The sequence below is a fragment of the Lonchura striata genome, chromosome 6 (genome assembly GCF_050655825.1).
Source record: "Lonchura striata isolate lonStrDom1 chromosome 6, ASM5065582v1, whole genome shotgun sequence".
NCBI lineage: Eukaryota > Metazoa > Chordata > Aves > Passeriformes > Estrildidae > Lonchura > Lonchura striata.
The window spans coordinates 27,218,826-27,237,820 of record NC_140708.1 but is presented as its reverse complement, the minus strand read 5'-3'; the positions used below and the strand labels follow the sequence as shown (position 1 = coordinate 27,237,820).

Here is an 18,995-nt window from a genome sequence, read left to right as displayed (position 1 = left end):
ACTGTCCCAGCACAAGGCAGTGTTGGCCTCATCTTATAAGGGGGGAGTTCTCAGGAGGGTTGAACAATGTTCCTGCTGCCGGGAATAGCTGCCGGCTCTGCCTGTTGGCCCCACGTGAGGCCAGGCTCCTGCTGCCAGGCTGCCATGTGCTGTGGGGGAGGCCAGGCAGCCTCGGGGATCCTGGCAGGGCTGCTCAGAGTGTTCCACACCTGAGGTCATCCTCTAAAGCAGCACAGAGGGGCCATGACTCCTGGCATCCCATGCTGCCTGCTGCTGGCTGAGAGACTCGAGAGGACCCATTGCTCCCTTTGGGGTGGGCAGGCCCCCCCAGACCCCCACCCTGCCCAGGGTGCCAGGGCACAGCTGGCAGCATCTGACTGGACAGAGATGGGTTCATGGGAGCCATGAGGGCACCTTGCTTGCCCCAGGGTGGGTGGCTCAGGCATAGGTGCCATGCCTATGGGATGACCCTGGATCATGTCCCTGTTCTGCTGAGCCTATCTTGACTGGCTGTCACAGGTTCTGCACACCACAGCTCCCCATAACAAGCACAGATGTCCTGGCCAGCCCAGGGTGTGTGTGTGGGGGGGGTCTCTTTAAGAGGGTGTGGGGCTGGAGAGGTGAGTCAGGGCCACCAGAAAGCAGGAGGGTGAGCTCATGGAAAAGTTGCCCCAGTCATGTGGAGCAGCCACAGCTGTTGGTGCCCTTGGACTGTGGGACAGAGGGGCAGCAGCATAAAGCCCCACGGCCAGCGAAGCTATCGGCAGCACCGGGAGCCAGGACTGGGAACTCCCTGCCTGTGGTAGCAAGAAGGACACATCCTGCACAGGACTGCACTGCAGGCAGACATGGAGCTGGATGTGGAACGGGCCAAGGAGCTCATTGAGCAGAAGCTGGCAGAGGAGGAGAAGGAGGAGGTGAGTCCATAGGGCAGGGGAACCTTCCTGGGCAGTAGTAGGAGCCACCATTGTACTCTGTCCATCCTTAGGGGCTGAGACGTGAGGAGGCTGGCACTGAGCTTGCCATCCTGGGGGATAGATGAAGGTGTCCAAGGGCTCTCAGGGAGACCAAGTTCCCCACCCGGCAGCTCTGGCCCATGGGGCAGAACTGAGCAGCTGGCAGGTGCCCAGCTTATCAAGCAGGGTGGGCAGGCAAGCGCAGGCCCAAGGGCTGCCAGCACCCCACAGACCTCAGCGGCGAGTGGAGCCATGCCCAGAGCCACCTTCCCCGGCAGGCTGAGGATGGAGGCAGTGGGGCTGCTCTGTGCCCAGACAAGATCGTGCAGCACCCGCTGTGCCTGTGCAGAAACTCAAAAGGGATGGTGCACGGGAGCCACCGGCCGTGGAGCGGATGAACACACCTGAGCTGGAGGAAGAGAAGCGCTGTGGCCCCAGGAACTGGGGCCTGGAGGCCATCAAGGTGAGTTGGGTTGGGGTGCAGGGTGGCCAGGGCTGGCTGGTCACAGAGAAGTCAAACCGGGCACTGTGTGTGCTCACCAGGGCCAGGAGAAGGTGCGGAGGAGCTCAGTGGATCTGAGGCGGGAGATCATCGACGTGGGGAGCATCCAGCGACTCATCGAGCTCCGCAAGCAGCGCCGGCAGCGCCGGGCAGAGCGGGCAGCCACCCCCGAGCCCACTCCACCACCTGAGCCCCTGGAGATTGTACGTCAGGGGTCCCAAGATGTGGGAGGGGGCTGCTGGGATAGGAGCTGGACCACCCCCAGGCCAGCCCCCGGGTCACCCTGCCACTCAGAGACCTCCCTGGGGAAGCAGGGCAGGAGGCCCCCATGTTGTCTCCTCTCCTGCACCCCTGTGCTGCCCCAGCCCTGAGCCTGTGCCATTGCCAGGAGGGTCCTGTGGAGCCAGAGACCTTCCTGCGAGCTGCTGTCCAGGGCAAGATGCATGTCATCGAGAAGTTTCTCGCAGACGGTGGCTCTCCTGACACATCTGATGAGGTAGCATCCCTGACAGCCACTGTTTGCCCCCCTGCCTATTGCATGCCACCAAGTCCTGCAGCCATGCCCCATCATGCCTGTGGGCGAGGTCTGGGACCCTTGGGACAGGGCTGGAGGGTACAACCAGACTGGGCAAGGAAGGATGCATCCATCCTCCAATGTGCCACCCTGTCCGCCAGTTCCACCGCACAGCCCTGCACCGCTCCTCGCTGGAGGGACACATGGAAATCCTGCAGAAGCTCCTGGACAGTGGGGCCACTGTTGACTTCAGGGACCGGGTGAGGCTGGATTCTGCTTCCAGCTGCATGCTGGTCTGGGCATCTGGGTGTGTTGCAGCCAGAACTACGGCAGGACTGGGGACCCTGCAGTCCCCAGTGCTGTCCCCATAATGGAGGTGGCTGCAGGCAGGGCTTTGCCAGTTCAGCTCCAGCATGGGGACCTGGACAGGGCAGGGGTGTCCCCCACCATGACACAGCGCTGTATGTCCAGCTGGACTGCACTGCTGTGCACTGGGCCTGCCGGGGTGGGCACCTGGATGCTGTCAAACTGCTGCAGGACCGCGGGGCAGACCTCAATGTGAAGGACAAGGTGAGCAGGGCAGAGCGGGTCACAGGGTTGTGCCAGGGGCAGGGGCATCCCCTGGAGTACCAGAGCTGACCCTCTGTTGGGTTAGCAGGTGTGGGTGCTGATCCCCCCTGATGTTCATCTCACCCCCCCTCAAGCTGCTCAGCACACCTCTTCACGTGGCCACCCGAACCGGACACCTTGACATTGTGGAGCATCTCATCCACTGCGGGGTGGATATCAATGCCCCAGACAGGGTGAGTGCTTCAGCCATGCAGGCATCAGTGGGGGCAACACTGATCCCTCTCCCTTTGTTGACCACTCCAAGGGCTTCCAGCACCCACGGTAGGGCGTATCTGGACACACACATCCCTACCCCAGGGTGGTTGTAGCCACAGCCAGGGACAGAACAGTCCCCCTGGTGTGGAGATCGGTGTGCTGAGGACTGAGGAGCAGTGCTGGGGACAGGCACTTGTCCCTGGACCACAGTCTCCAGTGAAGCTGTGTCTCTCACAGGAAGGTGACACAGCGCTGCATGATGCCACACGGCTCAGTCGCTACAAGATCATCAAAACGCTGATCCTCTATGGGGCTGACATGATGGCCAAGAATGAGGTCAGTGTGTGGGGCCAGCACTGAGGCCATTTGCTGCTCCACCATGTTGTACCAGCCTGTGCTCAGCCTCTCTCTGCCCACTCTTGCAGGCTGGCAAGACCCCGACAGACCTGGTGCAGCAGTGGCAGGTGGACACACGCCAGGCGCTGGAGACCAAGGAGCAGCCACAGGGGGAGATGGAGGTCCCTGCATGATGGCAGCAGGCAGGGACCAGGGGCTGGGCTCAGCTCCAAGGAGCAGGATCCAGACAAGGCTTGTCTGTGTCAATAAAAGTCAGCAAAGAGCAGCGTTTGGCTTCAGGTGGCTTTGAGGTTGGGCAGCCTGCACCAGCGTTGATGAGTCTGGGGAAGTTGGGTTTTCCTGGGAGCAGGGTTATCTGGCAGCATGGTGAGCCCTGCTTCCTATCACTAGGACTCAAGTACTGGTGACGCCAAGTGGTTCAAGGGCAGGACTCCTTGCTGCAGGACATCCTGATTGCTCACAGTCCTACAAAGTCCCACCTGGGCAAGGTCAGGGAGGAAAAATACATGGAGGATAGCTCAACCTGAGTCCATGTTGTGCTGGAGGCTGGGGCTGTGCCAGAGAGCAGCAGCTGTATCCGTGCTGGACAGCCATTCTGTGGGGCTGGATGGCTTCTTGTCCTTCTGCCTTTCCTGCTGCAGCCATCCCCACGTGGTCCCTTTGCACACATACTGAGTGCAGTGCTCACTGCTCCCTATATGGAACTGCTCACACTCACCCCTTTACAGGAGACCTTACACTGACAGCTGGATCAGGTGATCCCTGACCAAAGCCCTGGGACTGCTTGCAATGCCTGGTCCCTCCCTGGCCTTGCAGCCCAGCCCTGGACGAGACAGAGGGATGGCTGCCAGGGCTGGCAAGCCGAAGGGAAAGTCATGGCCGTGGTCACCTGGAGGGGTGCTGAGCTCCTTGCAGCCAGCTCCTGAGGGGGGAAGAACATCCTGAGCTCATCTGGTACCACCCCCCATGCCATCTGCCCAGCAGGGCTGTGGGTCCCTCACGTGCCCCGTCAAACATTAACAGCCCCTCGGCGAGGCAGCAGCGCAGCCAGCGGCAGCGCCAGCCGCCATGGCCTTCAGCACCCGCCTCGCCTCGTCCCTCCGCTCCACCCTGGCACCTCTGCACCGGGCAGCCCCCAGGCAGTGCCGGGGGCTCAGCACCCCACAGGGATCAGAGCCCTCACTCAATCTTGGGGGCATCTTCCCCCCCCTCACCACCCCTTTCTCAGCCACACAGGAGGTGGACTATGCCCAGCTGGAGGGGAACCTGCGCCACTATGCCAGCATTCCTTTCCGAGGTAAGCGCTGCCCACTGTGCTTCTCCCTGCACGTTCCTGCCAGATCCCTGCCTGCCAGAGGGGCTGTGCGGCAGCGTTCAGGCTGCCTGCCAGCTTCCCAAGGGTGCTCAGCCTCTAGCTGGACTTTGCTCTGTGGCTGGCAACACCTCGGGTCACCCACCTGGGGCCTTTGCAGGCACACCAGTGTGTCCTTGCACACCCCCACCACAGGCCAGCACATGTTTGCACACACACTCCACACATCTGCAGGCTTGCACACCTGTTCCACACATAGCTGCAGGCTTGAACATATACCATGCACTCCCATGCACACTCTCTGAAATTCCTGGGATACGTATCTGTCGATTGCCAAGGATGGATAGATTGGAGAGGAGCTGCAGAAGAGGCTGCAGCCTCACAAGGATGATCCCCAGAGGACATAGGTAGGAGAGAGCACACTCTGGGCTCTGGAGCCTGGGTGCCAGCAGCAAAGAGGGGAGTGAGGGTAATATGGATACCTGACAGTCCTGGCACCCTTCTCCTGTACCTGAGCCCTGCCCTCCCCACATTTGTGTTCCAGGGCTGGTGGTGCTGGGCTCCAACGGGGAGTATCCATACCTGGCCTCCTGTGAGAAGGTGGAGGTGGTGAGCTGCGTGCGCCGGGCTCTGCCCAGGGACCGCTTGCTGCTGGCTGGCTCGGGCTGCGAATGTGAGTGCCTGTGTGGGCAGTGTGGGGGCAGTGCAGGGGCCATGTGTCCCCCCTGGAGCACACCTCATCCCTTTGCCTCCTCCCCAGCCACCCAGGCCACCATCAAGCTGACAGTCAGCATGGCAGAGGCGGGGGCTGATGTGGCACTGGTTGTGACACCCTGCTATTACCGGGGGGCCATGACCACTGCTGCTCTGATCCATCATTACACAGAGGTGAGCCGTGTCCAGTGCTGGCCAGCAACCCCAGCTGGGGGAACACGTTTCCCATATTCAATGTGTTCCCAACCCGCCTCAGCTGCTGAAATCTGCCTGGCTGCCTGCAGGTTGGCGATGCATCCCCCATCCCTGTGGTGCTGTACAGTGTCCCTGCCAACACCGGCCTGGACCTGCCCATGGAGGCTGTCATCACCTTGGCTCAGCACCCCAACATCATTGGGATCAAGGACAGTGGTGGGGATGTGAGTGGGGCAGGACTTTCCCAGGGCTGTTTACCACCAAACCTGGACCTAAGCTGGGAAGGGGGAACTGGGACTTGCAGCCTTTCCCTGGACCCCAGGGCTGCCAGCAGGCACCCTGCAGCAAGGGGGACTGGGTGATGCCTGCCCCAGGGCATGGCATGTCTCTCTCCAGATCACCCGCATCGGGCTGATGGTGCACAAGACGAGGCAGGAGGATTTCCAGGTGCTGGCAGGATCAGCTGGCTTCCTGCTGGCGAGCTATGCTGTGGGTAAGTGCAGCTGCCCGTCCTTGGCTGGGGGCACTGCCTGGGGACACTGGCAGGGGGAAGCAGGTGAGAGACCGGGAGGTGCTGGATAGGCACAGCATGCTGAGCTGGCTGCCAGTGTGTCCTGGTGTCTCTAGGTGCCTCTGGAGGTGTGTGTGCTCTCGCCAATGTTCTGGGTGACCCACTGTGTCAGCTGGACCGCCTGTGCCGCACGGGCCAGTGGCAGGAGGCCTGTGACCTGCAGCACCGCCTCATTGAGCCCAACACCGCGGTGAGCAGGCAGAACCCCTGGCATGCTGAGGGGAGGAGGTGCCAGGCCATGACAGAGGCAAAGAATGGAAGTCCTTTGGGCTGTAGGGAGTGGAGGGGTGGTTCAAGGGGACAGGATGGCACAGCACCTCAGCCTGCAAGCCAAGACAGGCTGGAGGTGAGAAGGTGGGAAGTGCCAGCCTTGTCATGTTAAGGAACAGCTTGTCCACTGGCACCGGACACTGCATGACCCTCTGTGAGAGCCTTGCTGGCTATTTATAGGCAGCAGTGTGTGTGGAGGAGGAGCTGGTCCTTCCTGGGCCCCTCATCCCACTATGGAGTGGCCTGTCTCTGCTGCAGAGCCCATCTGTGTGGAGCTCTCTGCGGGTGTGCTCTGCACCCCCACCCCACAGTGGGCACTTCATGGGGCGCTGCAGCCACCTCACACCGTCAGCCTTGCAGCCCCACAAGGGGAGGAGAGGAGTGATGGCAAGCAAAGGAGCAGGGGCTGCACAGCAGAGCCCAGAGAACATGCTGGCCCATGGGAGCCAGAAAGCCTCCATGCCCTCCCTCCCACAGGTCACCCGCCGGTTTGGGATCCCGGGGCTGAAGAAGGCCATGGAGTGGTTTGGCTACTATGGAGGTCCCTGCCGTGCACCCCTGGCCCCTCTGAGCCCTGCCCAGGTTGAAGAATTGAGGAGCACCTTCAGTGCCAATGGCTGGTTGTGAGGTGTTTTCCATCTGCCCCTTCCCACACTGGGAAGGTACAGGAGTCAGGGAACCTGGGAACTGGGGGCATTCTGGGGATGCTGGGAGGTGGCCAGGAGAGGCCAGCCATGTTCCTCTTTCCTGTTGGACAGGGCTACACTGGGCAGACTGGGTAGAGGAGGGCGATCCCAGACCAGCCTGCATCCCTGCTAGCCCCCAAGGACCTGTCTTTACCTGGAAGGAGTGGATCCTTGTGCCATGAATAAACCTGCAGTCTCCTCTTTGTGTCTGCAGTCCTGTCTATGCCAGGCCCTCACGCCATCCCTGCTCCCAGCAAAAAAGACATGGCACGGGTGTTTGGCAACATGGTTTACTCAGCTGAGGCCCGTGCAGGTGGCAGCACAAGCCAGGGGCACAGCAAGGCACGGGACCCGGTGCGGGCAGAGACTGGCAGGGAGGGCACGGCCCCTGCAGCCCCACACTGGGCAGTGAGGGCTGCCAGGATCCCTGTGCCACAGCCAGCCAGATCACACCAGGGTGAAGGTGAGCATGCAGTGGGGAGATGAAGGATGCCTGTGGGGGGCAAAATGGGGAACTTTGTGCCCCCTGCCTGCCCCTTCGCCATACCTCTATCCCCGCTCTGCCCAGGCCTCCTGCTCCAGCCCTGGCACCCCATGCAGCCCTGCTCATGTCCCACATTCCAGGCTCCAGCTGACCCTTCTCCTTGCTCACCATTGCTAGCATCCTCCACCAGCGTGCAGCAGACATGTGCCAGGCTGGGCATTCCCCAGTCACTCTTGGTGGTGGTGCTACTGCTGATGTCTCCAAGGCAGTGGGTGGATGGGTGGATTGGCACAGGGATGAGGGGAACACAGCCCACTGGCTGCCCCTGAGAGCAGGCTGGGTTCTTCAGGGACACAATGTCACCATGCCCTGGGCATGCAGAGGGATGGCCAGTCACCCAGAGCTGAGGGTGTAGGCCACAGCATGCCTGGGGTGCCCACCCTGCCACCAGGACCAGGGCAACAAAGTGAGCCAGGAGCTGCCACTCTGGGGGCACATGGTTCAGTCAGCAGCTTCCAGCCAAGGCACCCTGGCAGTGGGGTCAGAGACCAGCCTCTACCCCCTGCTCCATCCTCTGTAGCTGGCTAGCAGCTGTAGTGGTCCACAGTCTTCCTGGGGGGAAGAGGGCCCAAGCCCCTGTCACCCTGTCCTTCTGCTGCTCCAGCAGGTGCCAGGGCTACAGCCAGAAAGAGAAGGCACCACGGCTGCCCCAGGGCACTTGGGTGGAGAGCAGAGGGTCCCATCCCCTCCAGCGGCAGGGGTTTGGCAGGATGCTTGGAGGGGCGAAGGGCAGGGAGGCACCCAGCAGTGCCACATCCCTTCTCCAGGGCCAGCCAGTGCCCAGGTAGGGGGGTCCCTGCTCTGGTGGGAGGGGATGCGGGCACCATCACGCTGTCAGGCTGTGGGCAGACTTGGAGGCGCCCTGGGCCCTCTGGATGATGGCCGTGCACTTCTCCCGCCGCAGCAGCTTGTTGTTCTCAAAGAAGCCCTCATTGCGGGGCACACCGTGCGAGCCATCAGGGAAGGTCAGGAGACCTGGAGAGCAGAGGGAAGGGCTGGGAGTGAGCCGTACCCACCGGGGATGGGGCAGTGAAGGAGGGATGAAGCTGGAAGGGGCTGTGCTGAGCAGGGGCCCTGCAGACGCCTGCACCGTGCTGCCAGCACTCACCGAAGCCATACACACGCCCGCCTTTGAACTCGCCCTCAAAGGTCATGTTGTCACAGCGGGTGAAGACCCCAACGCCATTGAACTTGCCCTGCACAAACTCCCCCTCGTACCTGTGTGGAAGGATCTCCTGAGGTGGCAGCTCCCCACAGCAAGTGGGAATGCCCAGGGAGCATGCAGTATGCTGTGCCCACCTGGAGCCATCGGGGAAGGTGAGCACGCCGCAGCCGTGGAAGAGCCCGTTCTCAAAGTGCCCCACGTAAGCAGTGCCATCAGCAAACGTCAGCTGTCCGATGCCGTGCCTGCGACCTAGCGAGAGCAGAAATGGGCAGCACTGGGCAGAGGCGGGACCTGCCCCAGTGTGGAACTGGGCAGAGATGTGGGGTTTGCTCGTCCCCCAGCACAGGTGGCACTGTTCCCTCCTGCCACATCTCACCTTCTTTCCACTCGCCGCGGTACTCCTCCCCGTTGGAGTAGGTGAAGGAGCCTTTGGTGAGGGTCATGGCAACAGCCTCCGGCACAGCAGGACAAGAGCTGGCAGGGATAGGCACAGAGAGCTGCTGGGCAGGGAGAGCAGCTCGGCTTGCCCAGAGCCCTTGCATCCTCTCAGCTCGCAGAGAGGCGCCTGTCTGCCCTGGGGACAGCTCTGCGAGGGCACAGCACAGATGAGGAGGTGAGCCCAGGAGCACAGCTGCCCTGCCCAGGCTCTGAAACCCCAGCCGCTAGGTTCGGGTTGCTGCCCGCCCCACTGCAGGGCTCAGGGAGATGTGAGCCCACGGGGGTCACAGCCCTGTGAAATGTGAGTGAGTGGCAGGAAGAGGAGTGTGGCAGGAACTGGCTGCCTCTGTCATGGCAGTCCAGTAGAACCCCAGAGGTCCTGCACTGTGCAGGCTCAGACCGGGGGCCACTCTCAGCTTTGCTGTGGCAGTTCCAGGCAAAACCAAGCATTTTGGAGAGGAGATAGATTTGCTAGACTGTGTTTAGTGGCAGTACCTCAGGAGAGGGAACAGAGAGCTTGTGAGGTTTCCAGATTCAGCCTCAAGAATGGGCAGACCCGGTTCACCCCCAGGGATGAGAGGACACTCCTCCCAAGAGGGACAGCACGGATAGGATCCTGGGGCTTCAGGGCTTTGCTCAGCTACCCAGGGTTTGCAAACCTGCCAACAGCAAGCACACCCCACAGAGCCCTGCCACGCAGCACAGATCTCCCCAGCACACGGGAAGGCACCAGAACAGAGACAGCCCCGCAGGTGGGCTGGGCGCTGCCTCTCCAGCAGCTGCCGGTGCCGCTCAGGCGGTGCCAGCGATGGGAAGCGGCTCCCAGCATCTAAGCGGGGTCTGTCCGCTCACAGCCGGCTGCGCAGCACCCAAGGGGTGGCCACGGAACCACACGAACCAGCAAGGACGCGGCACTCGGGAGCAAAACAGGAGCTTGCAAGGGCTTTGTGTCCAGAGAAATGGCCCCAGCCAAGGCGAACAGCGGCGGAACAGTGCTCTCTGCTGATGGGAGGGACCGGGAGCGCACCGCCGGCTCCCACCCCGCAGCCTGCCCAGCCATGCCAGGTGGAGGAGAGGGTGCTGCCGCGGGCTGTGAACTCGGCCAGCACGGCCTGTGACACTTGACCCGGAGGACAGCACCCCCCGAGCACCCCAGCCTGCTCAGAAGCCGGGCACGCCCGCGCTGGGCTCCCCGCGCCCCGAGCCTGCCCGCAGCGCGCAGGGACAGGCAGCGCCCAGCACGGCCAGAACCGCGCAGCGGCCGAGGGGCGCACGCCTCGTTGCACCGCACATCCCCGGGCAAAGGCACGGACATCCCGCCCGTGCCACGCACCCACCGGGGATGCGCGCACATCCCACCTGGGGAGCGTGTCCGGGGCCGTGACCGCGCCCACGGGTGATGCACCCACACCCCGATGTGCCAGCATCCCGTCGTGTCTCTGTTCCCGTGAGTGATCATCCGCACCCCGCCGTGTCCGTGTACCCACGGCTGATGCACCCGCACCCCGGTGTGTTCATGCACCCACGGCTGATACACGCACGCCTCACCACTGGGACACGCGTGGCGCTGCTCACGGGCCCGGTGCGTGCCCAGGAGCGGGGCGGGCGGCGCAGGGACTCGCGGCCCGCGCTCACCTGGCTCCGCGCTGTCCGCCTACACCGCTCCCCACCGCGGCCCGCCGAGGGGCGGTGGCCGCCACCGCCCCTGCCAGCACCCCGCCCCGCCGGGCGGTGCCACGCCGCCAGCGTCCATCCCCACTCGCTGTTGGCTGTTTCCATGGCAACCGCTAGCAACGCGACTGTTCATTGGCCAGCTGCGCAGCACGCCCTCGCCGGCCGCCATCTTTGTGTGGGGCAAGGAGCTCGCCACCGCGGGCGAGGCTGCGGAGGGGCAGCGCCCTCGCCCTGCCGCCATGTTTGTGAAGGGCAGCAATGGGCACGGCCACTCCAGAGCGTCCATCTTTGTGTAGGGCACTGGCGCCAGCCGCCGCGGCGGGGGTGTACGGGAGGCGGAGACACCGTGGCCTCCCCAACGGACGGCTCGAGGCGCGAGAGTTTCCGAACTAGTCCCAGCGGCATCATGTCCGCAGCCGCCCCCGCGGCTCCGGCCGCAGCGGCCGGGCTGGGCGTGTCGCCATGTGGGGCGGAGCAGCCAATGGGGTGCGGCGGGAGGCGGAGCCGCCCCCGGGCCGCCGTGACGGGGACGGAACCGGAAGCGGCAGCAGCGGCGCGGCGGGGCCGGGCGGGCGGCGCGATGGATGAGACGAGCCCGCTGGTGTCGCCGGAGAGGGCGCAGGGCCCCGACTACGGGCTGCCGGGGGGGGCCGTGCGCGCCCTCCCGCCCGCTGCGCCCCCGCCGCCCTCCCCTCCCGGCTCCCCCGGGGGCCGCGACCGCGAGCGGCAGCCGCTGCTGGAGCGCGGGGCGCGGGGCCCGGCCGCGGCGCAGGCCCAGGCGCAGGCCCAGGCGGCGGCGGCGGCAGCGGCGGCGGCGGCGGCGGCCGCGCAGCGGGAGCGCAATGACTTTCCCGAGGATCCCGAGTTTGCCGACGTGGTGCGGCGGGCGGAGCTGGCCAGCGAGCGCGGCATCTTCCCCGAGCGCATCTCGCAGGGCTCCAGCGGCAGCTACTTCGTGAAGGACCCGCAGGGGGTGAGCTGGGCTAGCCCCGCGTGGCCGACCCACGGGTGGTGCCTCCCGTGGAGCGCCCGAGGGCTGAGCGGTACTGGCCGGGAGCGGGACGCTGGCGGGAGTGACCGGAGCGGGTCCGAGCCGCCCCAGGGAGAAGTACAGTGGCGAAGTACAGCAGCGAGAGTGCGGGGCAGCAGTGTCCAAGTGCTGATTCAACCTCTTCTGTGGCTTTGTGCCCAAAGAGGAAGGGTCACCCCCTCCCGCAGCCCGTGCATCAGCATCTGAACACAGTGACTCCAGCCCCAGGGCTGGGACTCTGTGGGCTGAGCTGTTTTCGGCCTGGTTTTTTTTTTTTTTTTTTTTTAACTGAGTGACATGTCTTCTCTGTGGCTGTGTGGTTGGTATAGTGAAGACAAAGTCCTTATCATGTAGCTGGTCCCCTATGGAGTTGGTCAGCTGTGTGACAGCCGTCTCTGTGCCACTGACCGGATGAGTGTGCAGCACAGGCTGGCTTGTCTTGTGACCTGCTGCTCCCTGCCCAAATGAGCTGCTGCTGTTTCCTGTGACTCCCTTGCCACGTGTGTGCTGGGATGCTTCCAGGCAATCAGGAGTGACTTCTGTGGTCTCTGATGTGACCTAGTTTTCCCTCTCTGGGTGAAAGCTGGCTCCTGGAAACTGTTGCAGGCAGTTCCCAGCTCAGCTGATGGCGTGTGGGGAAATACACATTTGTGCTGCAGCCTGGCTCCCTCCTATTGCTCAATATGAGACCTAGACTGGCCAGTCAGATGAGCTGCCTGGGGATTGCAGGTTGGAGGCTGCTTAGCTCTAGGAGACCCAAACTCAAGGATGGCTGCTGGAGCAGGAGTGTGAGGAGCCAAAGTCTGTGTACTGCTGGCAGGTCCCTCAGATTATCCTGCTGCCAGCAAATGTGTGTGACTAGTTGCTGTGATTGCTGCTCAGAGTTACCAAAACCATCTCACTGTTGGCATGGGAGAGAGTGTGGCATGTAGATATTGTGGGCAGCAGGGGGAAGATATTGAGGGGAAAAACTTTCATCTTTGATTATTTCCCTTGAGGCTACTGGGGCTTGAGCTGTTCCAGGGCTGTGCTGCCCAGCCCCAGTGGTTATGATCACCCCACTGCCAGCTGCTCCATGCTGGCCAGGCTCCCTCTGCCTTGCTGCTGGCACCAGGCAGACCTGTTTTCCCTGTCAGTGCTGCTCTCGCACAGGTCTGTCTGGAAGGGGATGCTCTGCTGCCAGGCCTCTGGTTTCTGTTTCCATGCTGTCCCTGACTGGCTGGGCCTTGTTCTGCTGGACTGGTTCCGTGGAGCACAGGGCTTCATGCTGCCAGAGCTCCTGACGGGCTTCTTTGCGGGCTTATATCCAAGGATGGATATATTGGATATATTGACAGTCATGTGACAGCCGTGTGGGGCTGCTGCGGGGGAATGCCTTCCTGCCTGCCTAGAGAAAGTGGCTCTGCCATGTGATCTGGACATGGCTCAAGTGATCCTGTTCCCTCAAACCCTTCCTTTCTGTCTTCCTGGTTGACAAAGCCTTGGTTCTGCTTGCTCTGGCCTGGCTTTTGGCCCCTGACAGACTGAGATTGCATTGAGCTTCCCTGCTGAAGCACTGGGTCTATGTTCTGTTTTCACATTCTGGCAGGAGCTCAGCTTGGGGAAGTGATGCCTACTCAGGCCAGGGCTAGCAGTAGCCGTGGGGAAAAGGCCTGGTTGCGTGTGCTGCTGAGTCACTCCAGAGCAGGGACTGCCATTCCCCCAGGGACGCCTGACCTGTGGGGACAGGTGGCCTTGCTCCTGTCCCAGCCCTTCTCTCATCTGTGTGCTGTGGCAGCAGTGTCTCAGTGGTGGTGCAGTGCCCCACACAAGGCTTCTGTGCCCTCGCAGCAGGGGGATACCTATGCTGCTGTCCCCACTGTTGGGTTGGTGTGTGTGTGGGGCTGGATTGAGGGGCTGGGAGTGCTGCTGGTACCAGCTGGTGGCCAGTTTGGAGCTGTCTGTGCCCTCTCATCCACAGTGTAGCCAGAGAGTCAGCCCTGCTGCTGGACTCCCCAGCACAGAGCCCTGGCTCCTCAGGAGTCCTGCAGGTGCTCGGCTCTTATGTTCCTTTTCCTCTGGTCAGTTTGGGATCAGCTCTGTTCAGTGGATTTTTGAGCCAGGGCAGGGGTTGCTATCCCTGTCCCTTTCCTGTGTGGACATAATGACCAACAATGAGCAGTAGCTCTCCCCAGCCATCCAAAGGTCACTGGAATGAGACTGATGTGTTTACCAGGAGACTGTATCGTCACTGGTGTTTTTTGGGACTCATGTTGGGTATAAAGGTCTCTGGGCAGCACCCTGCTCTTTTGGGATGGGATACTGGCTGCAGAGGGCTTCTTCCCAGCTCTGCCTACCTCCCTCCCAGGACCTGGTCCCAGGACACTGGTTATTATCCTGCTGAGGGGCAGTTCTGGACCTGTTCCTTAGTATCCTCGCTGTGGGCTGAGGAAGGTGTCCCAGCTCTGCCACCTTCCTGGACTCAGCCCTCTTCTTTCCCACTCACAGAAAATCATTGGTGTCTTCAAGCCCAAGAATGAGGAGCCATATGGGCAGCTGAACCCCAAGTGGACCAAGTGGCTACAGAAGTTGTGCTGCCCGTGCTGCTTTGGGAGAGACTGCCTTGTCCTGAACCAGGGCTACCTGTCAGAGGCAGGTGCCAGCCTGGTAGACCAGAAACTGGAACTCAACATTGTTCCCCGCACAAAGGTGAGGGGACAGCTGCTGGGAGCTTCTTCTGGGGAGGCTGTTGTGTGCCTCCACACAGCTCTGCTTGCACCTTATCTTGTGTCACTGCTGACCTAGGAGATTGAATGCTCTAGACTAGGGCTGTTCCCATTCAAACCGTGGGGATCCTTGTGCTGGGCAGAGCTCTGGGAAATGCTGTGTCTTGGTTTTTTTGGGCAGTCCTGTGATTTCCCAGAGGCCCCTGCTGACTGTGCTCATGTCCCTCCAGGTGGTGTATCTGGCCAGTGAGACCTTTAACTACAGTGCCATTGACAGGGTGAAGTCCCGGGGAAAGAGGCTGGCCCTGGAGAAGGTGCCGAAAGTTGGCCAGCGCTTCAACCGCATTGGTCTGCCACCCAAGGTAGGGCTGCCAGTCTCCATGCCTGCCTGTTAGCACCTCCCCAGCCTCTGTGGCCTTCTGTAATGCAGCCTGTCCTTGCTTCAGGTGGGCTCCTTCCAGCTCTTTGTGGAAGGCTACAAGGACGCAGACTACTGGCTGCGGCGGTTTGAAGCCGAGCCGCTCCCAGAGAACACTAATCGGCAGCTGCTGCTGCAGTTTGAGCGGCTGGTGGTGCTGGATTACATCATCAGGAACACAGGTAGGGCCAGCTGCCTGCCACTGGATGCTGCCTGCTCCTTCATGTCCTACCATGCTGGAGAAAGGAGAGGAAGATAGGGTCTTGGTGGCTTTTCCCTGCACCTGAAACTCCATTCCCCTTGGTTGCTGCCAGGTGACATCTGCCTCTAGGCAGAGTGCAGCTGCTGGGCTGCTCACCACCTGAGGCTCTGGCTGCTGGCCAGATTACTGGCAGATCTGGATCTACCATAGTGCTCAGGTGAAAGTTTGCCAGCTGTGAGGATCCAGGGACATCCAGAAATCCAGAACTTAACTGTGCCGCTGTATATCCCATTTCACACCATGTCCCTGAGTTTCTGCTAGGCTGGAAGGCACTGAGGCTGCACTCTGGGGCTTGCAGGCTGACTTTTATCTTGGGAGCTGGAGATATGTGGACCTCTAGGGCTGTCTGTGAGGGGCTTGATGTGCCTTCAGCAAGTTTAAGGGCTCTGAGAGTTTGTGCCTAAAATGTGTCTGTCTCAGTTCTGGGTCAGAGAAGGAATAATCTTGTGCCCAGCCTGGTGCAGGGAGGCTCTGGCACTGACACAGCTGGTTTTATCTCCCTGCAGATCGGGGCAATGACAACTGGCTCATTAAGTATGACTGTCCCCTGGACAGCGCGGGCGTGCGGGTGAGTGGCTGCTCCTGGGCAGGGGCAACATGGGGACTCTGCTTCTGGAAGCTGCCAGGCAGCAGGAAAGGAATTTCCTATCTCGTTTGGGTTTCCAAATGTGTTGAGGCCTGATCTTGTCTCCTGGGCCTTTTGTTACCATTTGCATATGTGACTTGTGGCCTAGTGGGACTTTGTGAGGGTGCAGCTGAACTCTGTGAGGGAAACTGGTGTTGCTGGGGAAAACTGGTGTTGCTGGACCTTGGAGCGAGGCCTGGGGGGGAAACAGCTTTGTCCCCCTTCCCACCCAAAGCAGACTGTGCTTCCCTGTGGTTAAGGTGCCATGCTACAGGCAAGAGGCTGCTGTGCCTCTGTGGTAGCCAGGGCAGAGATCCTGACAGTGGGGCTGCAGGGAGTAGGAGGGGGACTGTTCCTGCTGGGAGGACCTCCTTGTGACATGCTTCACTTCCTTCCAGGACAGCGACTGGGTGGTGGTGAAGGAGCCCATCATCAAGCTGGCTGCTATAGACAATGGTTTGGCCTTTCCCTTGAAACACCCGGACTCCTGGAGAGCATGTGAGTCCCTCAGGCTATGCCAAGGCACCATGGCAAGCCATACAACTCCATGCTTGGGCATCCTTTTCAAGGATTGTAGAGGAGAGGGCTAGGGCTGTGCCTCTGCTACTTCTGGGTTCATGGGCAGCTCCTCAGCAGAGACTCTAGAAGGCAGATGCTGGACCCCATGTCCCAGATGCAGGGAATCTAGCACCCAGGGGCATGTGGCACTGTGCGTTGCTTTCTCCAGTTCTAATGTCTCCTGCTTTCTTCCACAGATCCATTCTACTGGGCATGGCTGCCCCAGGCCAAAATCCCGTTTTCACAGGAGATCAAGGACCTGATTCTTCCCAAGATCTCAGACCCCAACTTTGTCAAGGACCTGGAGGAAGATCTGTATGAGCTCTTCAAGGTGAACTGGAGGAGTGGGTGAAAATGATGTAGGAGGAGGAAAAGCGGGAGTGGTGTTGGGGAACTCCCTGTCAAGGTTGCAGGGACAGATAGGTGGTCACGCTCCTGACCATGTCTCTGGGCTGAGACACAGCAGGGTTATCCTTCTGCCAGGAACTGAAGATTCAATGTGGGAGAAGCAGGAAACCCATGGGACAGGACAGGGGGTGTGGCTTACTTGGGGAATAGGCACCTTGTTCATTGCATGAAGCAGTGGGTGGATCTCATTGTGTTCTTTGCTCTCCCTCTTGCAGAAAGACCCTGGCTTTGACAGGGGACAGTTTCACAAGCAGATTGCTGTCATGAGAGGCCAGGTAAGCTGTGCATAGGGAAGACAGATGGGTGAGGTAGGAATCCTTGTCCTGCCTTTGTGACAGAAAGGGTGCTGGAGTTGGTGTTCTCTGTTGCTCTCTCAGGGGAGCTCAGGCATTGCTCTGTTGTGCCATACAGATCCTGAACCTGACTCAGGCGTTGAAAGATGGGAAGAGTCCACTGCACCTGGTTCAGATGCCACCTGTGATTGTGGAAACAGCGCGTTCCCACCAGCGCTCCGCCAGTGAGTCCTACACGCAGAGCTTCCAGAGCCGGAAGCCTTTCTTCTCATGGTGGTAGCTGTGGGAGCCACGGGCAGGGCTTGGCCACCTTGGACTAGCACTGCGAGAGGAGCTGGGCCACTGCTGGCTCCTGTGGCTGGGACTTGACCTTCAGGGTAGAGCGAGCAGATGCGACTGGAGGAACCTGCAGCTGAAGTGGAGGAGCCAGGCAGATTGGGCATGGTCCCTCCCCAGCTCCATTGGAGCTTGGTGCCCTGCCTGGGGCAGAGGCCAGGGGTAGGTATGGGAATCTACCAGGAACTGTGGTGTGGCTGAGACCCTGCTCCTGCCTCTCTTCCTTGGCCTGCATGTGGTTCTGAGCATCCCTGCTTGGGGCTGGGATGAACAGGCTACTTGAGCCAGGATCCGTCCAGCCCTTTACAGCAGCCACTGGCCCTTTTCCTCCCCACCATGCCAGCTGTCAGGCTGGGAAGGCCTTTAGCAGGTGATAGCCCCTCCATTTCCCTGAGGGTGTGCTGTACTCCTCCACTGTCCCTCTGGTGCCCCAACCCCGTGCACGCTGCTTTCCTCAGGGGGAGTTCCTGCTGCCCACTGGCGTAGCGGGGACCACAATGAACGGCTGTTCTCTGGCTAGAGGCTCGAGGAGGGGGACATAAGAGGGACAACACATGGAGCTGGCTTGGGTGCAGTTAGACACTAAGGCAAAAAAGGTTCTGGCTTGTCCCTGTGAAGAGCAAGCGGCTTTGCAGAGCTCTCCCATGGGAGCTCTCTCCTTTTGCCCCAGTCCATTTCTCCTGCCTGGTCTCCATAGCCGCTCTCGCTTGACTTTCTTTCCTCTCCCAGCAAGCTTCCTGGCTGCTGTGCAGCCAGCATGGTGCCAGCCTTGTCTGTGCCTAGGGACACTCCGAGGGGCAGGAGTTGCCAGGAAAGGGCTGGAGGGGTTCTTCTGCCACATGGGTGGGAGCACTGGGGGATCAGCATGGACTTCTGGCTGCCCTGGAGCTGACAATCTGCTGTGGGTGGGGAGGCAGGAAGCCCCTCTCTCACCAGCAGCTGCTGAGCTTGTGTTGTATAAAACAGCACCAGGGCTGCTGCCTGCACCCGCTTGCCTTGAGCTGTGACTCCTCAGGCTGCTGAGGAAAGTCAGTGTTGGGTCTTGCTGTTCTGTTAGCCCATCTTTGGGGAGTGCGAGAGATGAAGGCAGAGCAGCTGCTTTGTCTCCTGCAATGGGGAGGGGGTTCAGCACTGGCTGTGTAAGCACAGAGGAGGCAGCAGTGGAGATCCCAACTCCCTGGCCAGGCCCAGCTGCATTTGACTGACCCAAAATGTATTGTTCTAATGCACTGTAGAAATGTATGTAATGTATTTAAACCATGCAACGGTCTGAATAACAGCGCTGCCATTCAGCTGGCTACATCTGTGACTCTGCAGCACCCTAGAGCAGGTCGGGGCTCCTCATCCCATGGCTGGTATCCATTGTACCTGCACAGGAATGCACTGGCCACCTGCAACTGCTGGAGATGCTGCAGGACAGAGTTCCTTTCCTGTCTGCTCATGCTGGACATTGAGGACAACCAGCTGCCCAGGCTGTCCCTTGGCATCCTGTGTCTGCAGGTCCTGCTCCAGTCTCTCCTGGGCCCAGTGGCTCTTGGAGGGGGAGCTCTAGAGGCTGGAGATGAGGCTGCCCAGCTGCTGCTTCCCCTCCTCGAAGTGGCCACAATCAGACTGTAAGGGTGCTTCCTGCAGCTGCT

The 18,995-nt window shown here is 61.0% G+C and overlaps 4 protein-coding genes across 14 annotated transcripts; 3 read left to right on the top strand and 1 right to left on the bottom strand.

The window, feature by feature from the left end:
- Window positions 1–699: 699 nt before the first annotated feature.
- On the top strand, window positions 700–3,419 carry ANKRD2 (ankyrin repeat domain 2). Its single transcript, XM_021536246.4, has 9 exons — window positions 700–917; window positions 1,306–1,419; window positions 1,500–1,661; window positions 1,847–1,954; window positions 2,134–2,232; window positions 2,444–2,542; window positions 2,677–2,775; window positions 3,035–3,133; window positions 3,223–3,419. Exons 1-9 carry the CDS (start codon window positions 849–851, stop codon window positions 3,325–3,327), a joined length of 954 nt encoding a protein of 317 aa, XP_021391921.2. The 5' UTR covers window positions 700–848; the 3' UTR covers window positions 3,328–3,419.
- Window positions 3,420–4,074: 655 nt separating this feature from the next.
- Window positions 4,075–7,103, top strand: HOGA1 (4-hydroxy-2-oxoglutarate aldolase 1). Of its 4 annotated transcripts, XM_021536248.4 has the most exons (8): window positions 4,075–4,451; window positions 5,011–5,139; window positions 5,227–5,354; window positions 5,465–5,599; window positions 5,772–5,868; window positions 6,003–6,136; window positions 6,694–6,878; window positions 6,975–7,103. In XM_021536248.4, exons 1-7 carry the CDS (start codon window positions 4,223–4,225, stop codon window positions 6,841–6,843), a joined length of 1,002 nt encoding a protein of 333 aa, XP_021391923.2. In that variant the 5' UTR covers window positions 4,075–4,222; the 3' UTR covers window positions 6,844–6,878; window positions 6,975–7,103. The 4 variants fall into 4 exon arrangements, with proteins under 4 accessions (XP_021391923.2, XP_085438761.1, XP_085438762.1 ...); XM_085582635.1 differs by having other exon boundaries at window positions 5,011–5,354; XM_085582636.1 differs by lacking the exons at window positions 6,694–6,878; window positions 6,975–7,103 and having other exon boundaries at window positions 6,003–6,466.
- Window positions 7,104–7,178: 75 nt separating this feature from the next.
- On the bottom strand, window positions 7,179–10,756 carry MORN4 (MORN repeat containing 4). Of its 8 annotated transcripts, none has more exons than XM_085582643.1 (5): window positions 9,545–10,756; window positions 8,988–9,085; window positions 8,746–8,860; window positions 8,555–8,664; window positions 7,179–8,421 (listed from the first exon to the last, which is right to left on the bottom strand). In XM_085582643.1, exons 2-5 carry the CDS (start codon window positions 9,052–9,054, stop codon window positions 8,273–8,275), a joined length of 441 nt encoding a protein of 146 aa, XP_085438769.1. In that variant the 5' UTR covers window positions 9,055–9,085; window positions 9,545–10,756; the 3' UTR covers window positions 7,179–8,272. The 8 variants fall into 8 exon arrangements, with proteins under 8 accessions (XP_085438769.1, XP_085438766.1, XP_085438764.1 ...); XM_085582640.1 differs by having other exon boundaries at window positions 8,988–9,197; window positions 10,685–10,756; XM_085582638.1 differs by having other exon boundaries at window positions 8,988–9,108; window positions 10,685–10,756.
- Window positions 10,757–11,114: 358 nt separating this feature from the next.
- PI4K2A (phosphatidylinositol 4-kinase type 2 alpha) lies at window positions 11,115–18,660 on the top strand. The gene is made up of 9 exons (XM_021536411.4): window positions 11,115–11,696; window positions 14,241–14,441; window positions 14,689–14,820; window positions 14,905–15,058; window positions 15,645–15,706; window positions 16,162–16,261; window positions 16,519–16,652; window positions 16,945–17,004; window positions 17,141–18,660. Exons 1-9 carry the CDS (start codon window positions 11,130–11,132, stop codon window positions 17,300–17,302), a joined length of 1,572 nt encoding a protein of 523 aa, XP_021392086.3. The 5' UTR covers window positions 11,115–11,129; the 3' UTR covers window positions 17,303–18,660.
- Window positions 18,661–18,995: the final 335 nt, after the last annotated feature.